The 13,244-nt window shown below is 41.5% G+C and overlaps 1 protein-coding gene across 1 annotated transcript; it reads left to right on the top strand.

The window, feature by feature from the left end:
- On the top strand, positions 1-5,653 carry zmynd19 (zinc finger, MYND-type containing 19). Its single transcript, XM_016286588.1, has 6 exons — positions 1-313; positions 1,968-2,027; positions 2,241-2,347; positions 3,961-4,101; positions 4,233-4,413; positions 4,892-5,653. The coding sequence occupies exons 1-6, from the start codon at positions 263-265 to the stop codon at positions 5,033-5,035; spliced, it is 684 nt and encodes a 227-aa protein (XP_016142074.1). The 5' UTR covers positions 1-262; the 3' UTR covers positions 5,036-5,653.
- Positions 5,654-13,244: the final 7,591 nt, after the last annotated feature.

Below are 13,244 nucleotides of genomic sequence, written 5' to 3'. Positions count from 1 at the left end.
TTGGACAAGTCGCTGTCAGTGGTCTTTTACGATTGGTTTACGTTCTGAGTTTTGTTAGTCCCTCCCCCAGAAGCTGGCAGGTTTTTCCAACGCCTCTCAACGGTGCATCACGGAGGTTTGGAAGCGGGTGGGGAAGACGCGGGCAGCGACTGACCCTATTACATTAAAAATTGTACTCAGGGTTGGTTTGCCCGGGCCGGTTTCCAACCTTATACCGTCGTACCTGCTCTCGCATTTCATCCCAGACCTGACATCCCCTCTAATGTCGGATTTCAAGCTTGGGATTGTTCGACTTGGCCGTGTGGCCGGGAAGGTGAGCTGAATCCTAGGGCTGCCATGTGCGACGCGAAGGGGAGGAGATCCGAGAGCTAAATGCTTGTGTTTAACAATTAAGTGTCAGATTTGTCCATTTTGATGTTATCGACTTTGGTCAAACAGGGATACGTGTAATATAGGCATGTAGTTGTCGTCGAAACGGGTGGATTTTATAATAAAATTGGTCAGCTCATCAGCCGAGTAGTCTCTTTTGCTGTGGTAGTGCCGCTAGCGTGGCTGCTAGACGGCTGGGGCGAGAGTTCGCGTGTTAGCTAACGCAAGGGAATTTAAAAGTTGTATTTTTCCGTTTACACTTTAAAAAGGTTTTAAGCACACGACTGTTGCGTTTTCTTGATCCATATCAGTAATGACACTGTCATCCAATATGGCTCAGAGAGCTCTGAAAACGCTTCAACCAGGAACCGTCCGCAGCATGACAACCGGCATTAGCACTGTCCTTACACGGTTCATCTGTCAAACATTTACACAGTCACTTAATCTCAATCTCCTTGTAACGTGTCGCTAAACCTTCTGCAAAATGCTGTCGTTTTATTAAACTCCACTATTTTGATCGGTTTCTTTGCGCCATCCTGAACAAATCCAAGCTGTTTCTGGGATGCCAGGCCGCTCATGCTATGACACTAGAGGGCAGCCGGTAAACAGATATCCAAAGGGGTTCAACAAAAGGAGCATGAAAGGAGGCACAAACGAGATGCGCGCTATACAGTCTAATGATGCCTGTTTTATGTTGTCATAAGACGCAATCGAGCTCACGTTAATCTATGGTCATAGGTTATGTCTGGTCGGCTGACTTTGCACACGTGTTTCTCCTGTGATAATCGTGAAAGTTTGCTTAGCCACTCTTCATTTGTTTTTATGCTCATTCAATTCTGGAATCTGTGATAGCACGCATAACATATGAAATATTTACCCATATTGTTTTACAGACAGCTACCGATATACTTTTCATATAGATCAGTGGTTCCCAAACCTGTCCTGGAGGACCCCCTGCCCTGCATATTTTGTATGTCTCCCTAATCAGACACACCCAATTTAGTTATTGGAGTCTCTACTAACGAGCTGATGAGTGGAATCAGGTGTGTTAGATAAGGGAGACATACAAAAGGTGCAGGGCAGGGGGGCCTCCAGGACAGGTTTGGGAACCATTGATTAAAAAGTAGCTTTAAAATACCACGAATTAACTGTCCTAATTACCAGAAAGTATTGAGTAATCATACGAGTGGGCATTGTTTCTCAGACAGTAGAGATGTCTGATTCGTAAAGAGATTGCTCTTCAATGAATCGGCTGAACTGGTTTGCTAAACCTGTATGGGGTGCTTTTCCCAACAGCATCCTCGTCTAACTGTGGCCGCAAGTTCCGTCATTTCCAACATAGTTCAACCATTCGGTGTTTCCCGAAACCATAGCTAAAATGAACATGCGCAAACAGCATCGAAAACTACACACGCACACGAACTTTTAATAATAGAAACCAATAGAAACTAATAGAAAATTTGCCAACAAGTATGGGAACCCTAAAAACGCATTATGTATAACTTAAGTCTTTAGTGAGGAAAAAAAAGGATGATATGTTTTTGGATTGTTTTCTTAATTCACTTAATCTGCATTTTAACACCATTTTGTTTCTTTAGACAAAGTACACTTTGATTGATGAACAAGACATACCATTGGTGGAAAACTATGCCTTTGAGGTGAGAACTCATTTTGTAAAAATTTTTTAAGTTGAAAGTTTTTTGGGTGGGTGTTGAAACAACAACCTTCTGTGTTATTACCTTTTCAGGGTTTTCCGAGTAAAAATTTAAAATGATTTTTTTTTTTACTTTAACAGCTACCCAAAGAATTATTACAAAGAATACTATTATTTAGTCCTGTGGAATTGAATGCCTGCATGTCTTTATTTTCAGGCACGCATGGAAGTTGATGCAGATGGGAATGGGGCAAAAATCTTTGCGTATGCCTTTGACATCGGCAAGGGTAGATGGGCTGGTCGACCACTGCATGAGTTGCTCTGGTGAGTTTACTGTTAGAGCATATTGTAGTTCTCACTGCTTTTTCACTTTTTACGATCTTCAGATATTCGGGCCACTAGTGGAAGTCGTAATGAACTTTTTTTTATGACGCCACCACCTCACTGGGGGTGTAACGATACATCAATATGGAATGACTAATGATGCGATGTATCAAGGCAATGCATAAAGAAACCTATATTTAAGATGCAACATGTGACACATTTTTCAGGCCCCACAATCTATTTAATACTAATCGTGTCATGACATATTTTGAGGTATTTATAAATATATTGCTGGCTAAGAGAATCCATGTTAGATCATATAGTAATGAAAATTCTCACCCATACAGACCTGCAATGTAGTGCTGGGCGGTATGACCAAAAATTTATATCACGGTATTTTTCAAAATTATACCGGTTTCACGGTACATGATGGTTTTTTTTTTTTTCATGCATGACCAGGTGTTAACCGTATTTTCTACTGATTGAGAGAGGAAATTGACTTAGAATGCCCTATTTTACTGTCATGATGAGTGAATATTGTCAAAAAATTCTACACTAAATAGTGACTAATCACGACCCCTTTTAATAAATGTTAACCAGGAGTCACTCTCATTTATAATAGCGGCATCATCTGATAAAATCAACATGCATCTAAAGAGCAGCTATGCGGTTGGTTTGGCTGTATTACTTTTTTGTCTCATGCAGCGCACTGCCTGCATCGGAGTAACAAACTAAAAAAAACAACAAACAAAAAAGTGCATGTGATATTAACAGACAAACTACACTCATATTTATAATTCCAAACAATCAGTAAGCGACAGGTGCTAGGAAACGCTGTTTTGTACTAATTTATTGATGAGTCGCTGCGGTGCGGCCAACTGAATGCGCTGCTTCTCTGCCGCTCACTGCACAGAACAGACGCCGAGAGAGGCAACACTTCTCCGGGAAAGTCAGACCTTGCGTTCGCGGGACAGCACTGGCGAAATCTTCCAACTGAACCATAGCTACGGTTTATCCAAAAAAGTCACTAGGTTTGTCAGTATGAATATTCTATGGAAAAAAGCCGCTAAAAGGGTCTGAAAAATGCTAAATCTAGTGCTAAAGTCGCACTTGTGTGTGTGAGACACGGGAGCTGATGGCAGGGGGTGGTGGATATTTGTGGCGGTCAATATAGATATTGTGGATGAGTTCTGTGTCATCACGTTCTATTAGTTCTACAGCTTCAGTTTCGGAACTTTCACTCTTAGTAACACATACAGCTGTTCCCTCACCACAGTGCAACAGTGAAAAGGAACCCCTTTCAAACAGTGTCGCGTTCCAAACGTTGTTAAAGCGATGTATTGCGGTATTAAAAATTCATATCATATAACAAAAATAAACACCGGTATTCGGTATGAACCAGTATACCGCCCAGCACAACTGCAATGCACCATCAAAAAGTAGAGTAAAAAAAAAGAGCGTTTACCCTCCACCGTTTGAGCATTCTGTGTTCAGGCAACTCCCCAACTAGTGAATTTTGAAAATGTAGTTTTATGTATAAACCTTGTAGAGGCTGTAAATAAGTGGATATCTGCATGTTTTAAGTAGTCACATTTTAGTGTACTTGTTCACAGGGAAAAACACAGAGGTGGAATTGCTCCAAGTTTCCAAGTAGTTCACATAAACTCAGTCACAGTGGACAACCGTCTAGACAACTTGCGTCTCGTTCCTGTGGGATGGAGTCCCAAACCAGAAGAACTGTCCAGCAAACAAAGGTAATTAAAAATCTATACGTTTCGATTTAATGACGTACACATGAAAGAAACAAACAAAAATAGTGATCTACTGTACTCAACTTGTGTTGTGAGGTGTTTTCTAAATTATCCCTGCATAATGTCCTCTCTAGAGAGCAGTCGCTATACTGGCTGGCCATCCAGCAGGTTCCAGCAGACCCAGTGGAAGAGCAGTATATGGAGTTGAGTCGCACACGCTACTACAATGCCAATGGAGAGCTGGTGGAAGAGGAGGAGTGCTCCTGCACCTACTACGAGTGTCACTACCCACCCTGCTCGCTCATTGAGAGGAGGGTCAGTATGGTGTAGAGAAAAGTCATTCTGTGGTGTTTTTTTAATATTTTTATAACACTATTCATGTTCAGACAAGGTGTAAATTTACATAGTCAGTGGGTTGTAAGAACATCAGTCCTTTATAATTGAGCTGGTGTGTTTGCAGGTTGTTCACAGAGTTTAAAAATGCTGGATTGAACGTGAAAGAATGGAAGAGAACGTAACCACATAACCCTCACATAAGACTTATTAAAAATGCAATGCTTTTGGTGTGCAAAATAGCACAAGAAGCATGTCAACAGGCAAATATGCTGGTGTATATGGATTTGTTTATCTTTTTGTTGCACAGAATTATACACCATGTTCAGAGAGATGACACTCTTAAGCTAATATTGATAGTATGTTTTTCAAACAGTCACTTTAACATGTTCATTGTGTTTATCTCATGTATTTGAGTTGTGACAATTTTACTAGTGTCTCTGTCTTTGTACCTTTCCAGCTGAGGGAGTTCAACATCTGTGGCCGGTGCCAAGTGGCACGCTACTGCGGCTCACAGTGCCAACAGAGAGATTGGCCGGCCCATAAGAAGCAGTGCCGTGAGCGTAAACGGGTTCTGGCTCTGGAGTCTGAGCCCGAGCGATGATCCCCCTCAACCCCAGTTTGAAGAACGATGGTCACAAGGGTTGTGGGATGGGACTGAGTTGAAATGCAAAAACTGGCTGGTAGGATAGGGGACAATTTTGGTGGGTTGGATGGGCCTGTTGGGGGACAAAACGCTTCCCAGAACTTTCATATCTCCACAACTTGCCTATGGGGATTATGGGAAATGGAGGTTTTTTTGTTGTTCAGAGGGAGGTCTTAAAGGCTCCACCTGCTGCTATGGATATGTGTTTAATGAAGAAAAACACCATGCCGTCATAACTCTTTCTCTATGGACTGCATATGAGTATTGACAGTCATGCGCTCGCTTGTTCCATCCGCCCTTCTGTCATGAAGTGTTAGCTGCCGAGGGACAAAACTGCTGTACAACTGATGAGATGGACTACGGACCTCTTCACTGTACTACCCTTCCTCCTCCTCTTCTTCTCCCAGTTGGACTTCTTGTGCACATAACCTAGCACATAGTCACTCACCTGCCATACCTTCATTAAGTATAAAGCCAATAGCTGTGCAAAACCACACCACCAGTATTGTGTGTGCAATGCCATTATTGATTGAAGGACATGAATAAAGTGATTACATATTTATCTTTCTTTCTTTGCTTTATGGGATTTTTTGGGGCTGCAGTGTTGGGGAATATGCCTTTGGGGGGCAGGGGGGGTCTACCTATTTTTGAAATGCATTACAATCCTATTTACCCTTCCCACTCATGTCATGTTTAATTTCATTTACCGTATCAAGCACTCGGTTTAGAGGGATGTCCTGGGAAAAACTTGAAAACCCACATGGAAAGTTGACTTTGATTCGTATTGTCAACTTGTATTTGGATGTCTAAAATTGTCATTTGGGTCCCAGTCATTCAATGTTTAGTCTTCTTGTTTGTCCTAAGATCTTTGTCAAAGTGAGTTTAACTTATGAATTTTTTTTTAGAAATTTGTGCACACAAGTTCCAAGTGTGTCTTCCTCTTACGTCAAGGGCAACTCTACCAAACTGTGACGCGCACTCACAAATAAACATGTATAATAGACGCATACATGTGATGTTTGTCTGTGTTCGTATTCTGAATAATTTATTTATCTGGTTGGGGTTGAACACTGTGCACTGAATATCCTCACTTTGATCCTTGTTCTTTACTGAGAAATGGGAGTTTAGGGTAGGTTGGGGGTGTCTGTTCTTTTTATTTTTTCTAAGCTATTATCATACAAACATTAAATGCATAAATATGTGAATGGACAAAGTTTGTGATAACTGACCATCTCTTGTCACTGTAATATATAAGAATAAAATAAATTCTCAAATATGTAAAGGTTAATTTGGTTGCATAGTGTCTGTTTTGCCGATATAATGTTGTCTTTTGAGGCTAGAACTGTTCTTTGGTTTTTGTTTTCACTGAACCAAAAATGTGGACAACATTGTTATTAGGATGTGCACATTCTGTGCAATTTGAATAATTTTGATACGAGTGCCATTTAAAGTGCCCTGAAATGTATAAGGATGTTTACATGGATTGTAAGAAACGCAACAGGAAAATACTTATTCAAAACGGGCATTTTTTCATGTGACAAGTGCGGCACCTGAAATGGCAAAGTTAGTTGTTTTTCAATGGTTTTTGACCAGCTGTTGTGGCAGAAATGTTAAGATGTATGTTAGTACTCCCGAGTTCACAGGTGTTGTTCATCACATTCACTATGAACCTGTTCAACTGACTTTTGACTACATGTACCACGTATGTTGTCTTCATTTTGATTAATTTATTTATTTGAAATTTAACAGCTATAAAAAAAAAATATGGAGAAATTTAAGTTTATCTTTAGTAATGAGAATTGTGAGAAAGTTTATCTTTATTATGAGAAACTTTTTAATTACAATGAGAAGTCATAATTATTTTTTCCTAAATGAAGATTAACTCATAAGTTTTCTCATTATTTTGACTTTCAAAATCATAATGTTTACTCAAATGTGGCGGAAATGGATTTCCGTTTTTTTGGAAACACATTATTATTGGATATCATTTTAAATGTTAATATCCCTTTTTACATGTTATTTATTTGGCGCTGATGTAGGTTGAAGTACTGACCAAACCCTCTTAAATGAAGCGCAGTGCCGTTTAATGTGTGTCTAAAAAGGATGTCGTGAATAACCTTTAGTCAAACGTCTCCATGGGAACCGGAGGGGTGGTTATTTCGTTTGTTGTATCTTCAGGCAAATGTTTTCAAGACTTCTCGAATTCTCTTTAAATGTAACGATCAGTAAGTTGTACACCTCCAAAAGAAGCTAACGGTACGAGGAACTCCAAGCAACAGACGACGTCCCGGTCTATTAACGTCGAGGCCAAGTAAGCTGAATTGTTAAATGAAAGTGTTTATTTTATCAGTTGCGCGAAATTGTTGGAATTATAGCAATTTTTTTGTCAAAAGACATAACGGCGTGCGAGGAAAAATTATTCTTAAAAAGAAAAATTATTTTCTTCAAATCAGAAAATTTGTAGAACATGCTGTTGTTTTGTACATGGTACCATAACATGTACATTTCATGGTATATTTGGAAGTGCCATTTAAGTATAAAGGGTACAGGAATTTCAGTACCATTATTGTGGTGCTTACTGATTTCCATGACATTCTTTAGTGTAATGTAATGTAAAGTAAATAATTATGGTAATCATTTAATGCTGTGGTATATATATCAAATAACCACAATATTATCATGTACCATCACTGCCATGCACAGTACAGTTTTAAGGCATTAGCGTGTAATGTAATGACACTAATACTGTTATTAGGGAACAGATTACCGTATTAACATATGATGCCATCATTGTGTCATGATAGTCACAGTAGCCTACCTTTCTAAGGTAATGTGAGAATAACTGTTAGCCTACTTTTCTCCCCTTACTACTTAGCTTTTCCTTTGTTTTATTGACTAATTGAATTTTATTTTTTTTGTATACTAGGGTGTTTTAAAGGATGACATCAACAGCTTGCTGTCCAGCTCCATGTCATAACGGAAATGCCTTGACCTGGCTTCTATGTCCAGACATTGATCATGCGTCCTCTGCATTGCAAATTCTTGTTAACCTTGCTCAGGAGGACAAAGGTGGACTTGTTAAAAAGGTTCTTCAACACTGCAACACAAAACTGTGCATAGAAGCTCTACGTAAGATGCTGAAGTCAACTGCCTCATGGTCAGTACTGCAATCTTAATCATTAGGTTAAAACAATAGTTTGGTTCTATAAATTACACCTGTCGAAAGTGAAATGATGGTGTGCATTAACAGTACAGAATATTGACACTACTGGCCAATTACAGTTAATGCGTACAGTCACGGTTGGTGTAAATGCGAACTCCCCCTGCACCACATCACTGATATCACTAATATTATAAATCAAATGCTCATGGAGGTCAAAGAGTGATTCCAATGTTCCTTGACACAGATTGGTGGTTTTGTAGTTTCATCACATACATACAAACATGAGAGTGGTCTTCTATTAAGAGCAAAGCATCATTCTATTACAGGTATATACTGTAAAAATGTTTTACCACTACAGAAATTATTAGTATTTTTAAACGTTTGAGAATGCTTTCTTATCAGCCCACAAACCATAAACACAAAAATACCTAGTGTACCTTATTGTGTTTGCTATTTTTAACATTTTGTCTCAGATTGTTTCAGCGTTGATCATTTTACTTTAAAATAGGATAAAATGCTTGACAAAATGTAATATAGGAAGCTTTCAGCCTTGAAAATACAGCTCAAGTCATTAGAAATGGTCGCCTCAGCAACAGTAACAGCCTATTGTGTTTGGGTTATAAAGTTCGATTTATGAGAGTCATCTTGCTCAATGGTTCTCTTTGACATCTTACAAATGCAGACCTCTGAGAGGTCAAAGCATAATGAGTGTCTTTCCCTCTGCCGAAAGGGTGAAATGATTAAAAGGCACAAGTGACTTGCTTTTGCTTTTTTGTTGAGACAGTGTCCTCAGGCTGAACTCAGACCAGCAGAGAGGATCGGTTCATGCCTGCTAAGGTGAAGATGGCCTCTCTGTATATCCGTAACCAGGGGTTTCATTTATGAAACGTTTGTATGCTAAAATCCACGCCAATGTTGAGATTTATAAAAATGGTCTTTGACATGAAAAAGTTCTCAGCGCCACGTCAAGTTTTAAGCAGGAGTACACACTTTTCCTTGTGGCAGAGTCTTGCCACTTGCCATTCTCAAGTAAAGGATTTGGATGTTGACTGGTGCGCTTTATATGCTAATGACATTAATTAGGGGTTTTAATTCCATGTTCATTTGCAATTTATAGATTTCACATCTGGAAGAGAGGTGTATGCACATTTCTTCTGGTTTCTCTGAATCACACGTACACACATTTGCAAAATGAACTTCGATCAAATGGAGGACAGTTCCCTTTCAGTTGGTCACTCTCGACGTCACGTCGGATGACCGACGAAATTGGGGATCTCACTTAGAGAGACCAATCCACTTCGAGTGTAAACTAAACGAGCCAATGCACATTGCATGCGATTATTGCACGACGATCAGATGTCGGTTGCAGCATCGGAGGGTGAGCCGGATTTCTCTGGGGATGAAGATCCGTCAGCGGTGCCGGATACAGACCCGGAAATGATGGCTATGCTTTCCCGTGCCGCCGAGAGTGTTGGGCTCGAGTGGAATCTTCCACTGTGTCTCGAATCCTCAAGGTTAGACGATTGGTTTCTTGGGGTGGCTCGCGCTGGTTCTCAGGGCCCCACCCCAGTGCCTTTCTTCCCGGAGGTGCATGATGAGATCGCTGGGTCATGGACGGCACCTTTCACTGCCAGAAACCGGCCCAGTGGCTCATCCTCCCTCACCACCCTTGATGGGGGCCCAACGCGGGGGTACGCGGGGGTACGCGGGAGTTCCCCAGGTGGAGTTTCAGTGAGATTCGGGCTTCAGTGAGCTCCTGGACAGCCTGTGGTGCTACTTAGCTGCTTCGGATGCACCAATACATAAACGTCCTCAAGTGGATTCAAGTCTGAGGAATGTGAGGGCCAATCAATGGCATCATTGCCTTCGTCATCCAAAAATTGCCTACACACTCTGGCTACATGAGGCCGGGCAGTAAGGGTACTGTTGCTTAGCTAGTGGAGGTCTGTGCATCCCTCCAAAGCCATTCCTCCCCAGACCATCACTGACCCGCTGCCAAACCGGTCATGCTGAATGATGTTACAAGGAGCAGACAGTTCCCCACCTCATCTCCACGCTCTTTGTCACATGTACTTAATGTGAACCTGCTCTCAACCGTGAGGAGACCGAAGCACCAATGTCAGACCTGCCAATTCTGGTGTTCTCTGGCAAATGCCAATTGAGCTGCACGGTGCTGGGCTGTGAGGACAGGTCCCACTAGATGACGTCGGGCCCTCAAGCCACCCTCATGGAGTCTGTTTCTGACAGTTTGGTCAGAAACATGCACACCAGTAGCCTACTGGAGGTCATTTTGTAGGGCCCTGGCAGTGCTTCTCCTGTTCTTCTTTGTTGCTGGGTTGTTGCCCTTCCACAGTCCTGTCCAGCTCTACTTGTGTAATGGCCCATCTCCTGGTATCTCCTCCATGCTCTTGAAACTGTGCTGGGAGACACATCCTTGCGATGACACGTATGGATGTGCCATCTCAAAGGAGCTGGTCTACCTGTGCAACCTGATTGGGTTGCAGGTACTGCCTCATGGAACAAGTACTGAGAAAGACCATGACAAAACACAAAACAAGGTATAAGGAGAGTCAAGTCAAGTCACCTTTATTTATATAGCGCTTTATACAATACTGATTGTGTCAAAGCAGCTTTACAGTGGCAAACAGGAAAGTTTGTCAATAATGGATGAGGACAATGACAAAGAGTCATTGACACACAAGAGATTTTTCCAGCTAAAGTCCATTCACTGATGATTCAGTGATGTCATCATCCAGTTAAGCTCTCTTCCAATAGTGTCTGTGCAATCAGTCAAGCGTCCCCAACAAGTCAATGGCGACAGTGGCAAGTGGCAAGGAACCAAAACTCCATCGGTGACAGAAATGGAGAAAAAAATCTTGGGAAAAACCAGGCTCAGTCGGGGAGCCAGTTCTCCTCTGGCCAGACAAAACCAGAAGTTCAATTCCAATTTGCAGCAAAGTCACATTGTGCAGAGGACTCATCTGGTTCCTACGGTGGCCGTCTAGGAGACAAGGTCTTCACTGGGGATCTGTCTCTGGGGCTCATCTAGTTGTCCTGGTCTCTGCTGAAATTCTGGGCTGTGGAGGTTCTGATACGTCGTCATTCACTGCTACGAATTGATGATTCGATAGTTCGATATTGTGGTCGATAGTGTCAAACGCAGCGCTAAGATCCAGTAGCACCATGATCGGATGATAAGAGCAGGTCATTTGTAACTCTGATGAGAGCAGTCTCAGTACTATGATACGGTCTAAATTCTGACTGGAAATTCTCACAGAAACCATTTTTCTCTAAGAAGGATCGTAGCTGAGAGGATACTGCCTTTTCTAGTATTTATAGGTCTGTAATTAACTAATTCTCTAGGATCAAGTTGTGTTTTTTTAATGAGAGGCTTAATAACAGCCAATTTGAAGGTTTTGGGGACATATCCTAATGACATTGATGAATTAATATTATTCAGAAGAGGATCTATGACTTCTGTAAGCACCTCTTTTAGTAGCATAGATGGAATAGGGTCTAACATACATGTTGTAGGTTTTGATGATTTGACAAGTTTATAAATTTCTTCATCTCCTATAGCAGAGAATGAGTGGAATTTTTCCTCAGGGTATCTATAGTGCTATAGTGCAGTATCTGATGCGATACTGTAGCTGACAGCTGTATGTTTAGAATTTTATCAATCTGGGAAATAAAGAAGTTCATAAATTCATTAAGGCTGTGCTGTTGGGGAATGTCTGTCTATTGATGCTATATTTTTCATTAGTTTAGCCACCGTATTGAATAAATGCCTGGGGTTGTGTTTGTTTTCTTCCAAGAGAGACAAAAAGTAAGCAGATCTAGCAGTTTTTAGAGCTTTTCTATAAGTAGAAGTACTTTCCCGCCATGCAATACGAAATACCTCTAGTTTTGTTTTCTTCCAGCTGCGCTCCATTCTCTGGGCTGCTCTCTTTAAGGCGCGAGTGTGCTCGTTATACCACAATGTCGGACTGTTTTCCTTAATCTTCTCTTAAAATGCAACTGATTTCGTATATGAATAATAATTTAATCTTTGAAAAATTTCAGTCCGGTTTCCACTCTCAACATAGCACTGAAACTGCTCTGGTTAAGGTTGCTAATGACCTACTGCTTGCAGCCAATGCTGGCTTGTAATAATTAATAATTAATAATAATAATTCCTTACATTTATATAGCGCTTTTCTGGGCACTCAAAGCACTTTACATAGAAAGGGGGAATCTCCTCAACCACGACCAGTGTGCAGCATCCACCTGGATGATGCGATGGCAGCCATATTGCACCAGAACGCCCAAATAATAATAATTCATTACATTTATATAGCACTTTTCTAGGCACTCAAAGCGCTTTACATTGTCAGGGGGCATCTCCTCAACCACGACCAGGGTGCAGCATCCACCTGGATGATGCGATGGCAGCCATATTGCACCAGAACGCCCACCACACACCAGCTTATTGGTGGAGAGGAGACAGAGTGATGAAGCCAATCAGCAGATAATCAATCAGCAGATAAGGGGATGGTTAGGAGGCCATGATGGACAGAGGCCAATGGGCAAATTTGGCCAGGATGCCAGGGTTACAGCCCTACTCTTTTTCGAAGGACATCCTGGGACCACAGAGAGTCAGGACCGTCGTTTAACGTCTCATCCGAAAGACAGTGCTTTTTTTTTTGTCAGTATAGTGTCCCTGTCACTACACTGGGGCGTTAGGACCCACGCAGACCACAGGGTGAGCACCCCCTGCTGGCCTCACTAATACCTCTTCCAGCAGCAACCTAGTTTTCCCAGGAGGTCTCCCATCCAGGTACTGACCAGGCTCAACCCTGCTCAGCTTCAGTGGGCAACCAGTCTTAGGCTGCAGGGTGATATGGCTTGTACTCCATTTTAATCCTTCTTGATCTTAGCTCAGCCTTTGACACAGTGGACCATAATGTCTTGATCAACCGTCTAAAAACTTATGTTGGTATCAGAGATGTAGCTCTGGATTGGTTT

This window comes from Sinocyclocheilus grahami, unplaced genomic scaffold (assembly GCF_001515645.1).
Source record: "Sinocyclocheilus grahami isolate Dianchi unplaced genomic scaffold, SAMN03320097.WGS_v1.1 scaffold212.1, whole genome shotgun sequence".
Lineage (NCBI taxonomy): Eukaryota > Metazoa > Chordata > Actinopteri > Cypriniformes > Cyprinidae > Sinocyclocheilus > Sinocyclocheilus grahami.
This window is presented reverse-complemented; position numbering and strand designations above follow the sequence as displayed.

Bases quoted from the DNA above. Each gene is read 5' to 3' on its own strand.
- zmynd19 (XM_016286588.1), top strand. From the start codon at position 263: ATGTCGGATTTCAAGCTTGGGATTGTTCGACTTGGCCGTGTGGCCGGG. The intron at 314-1,967 runs GTGAGCTGAATC...TTGTTTCTTTAG, and splicing joins TTGGCCGTGTGGCCGGGAAG to ACAAAGTACACTTTGATTGA. The intron at 4,102-4,232 runs GTAATTAAAAAT...TGTCCTCTCTAG, and splicing joins GAACTGTCCAGCAAACAAAG to AGAGCAGTCGCTATACTGGC.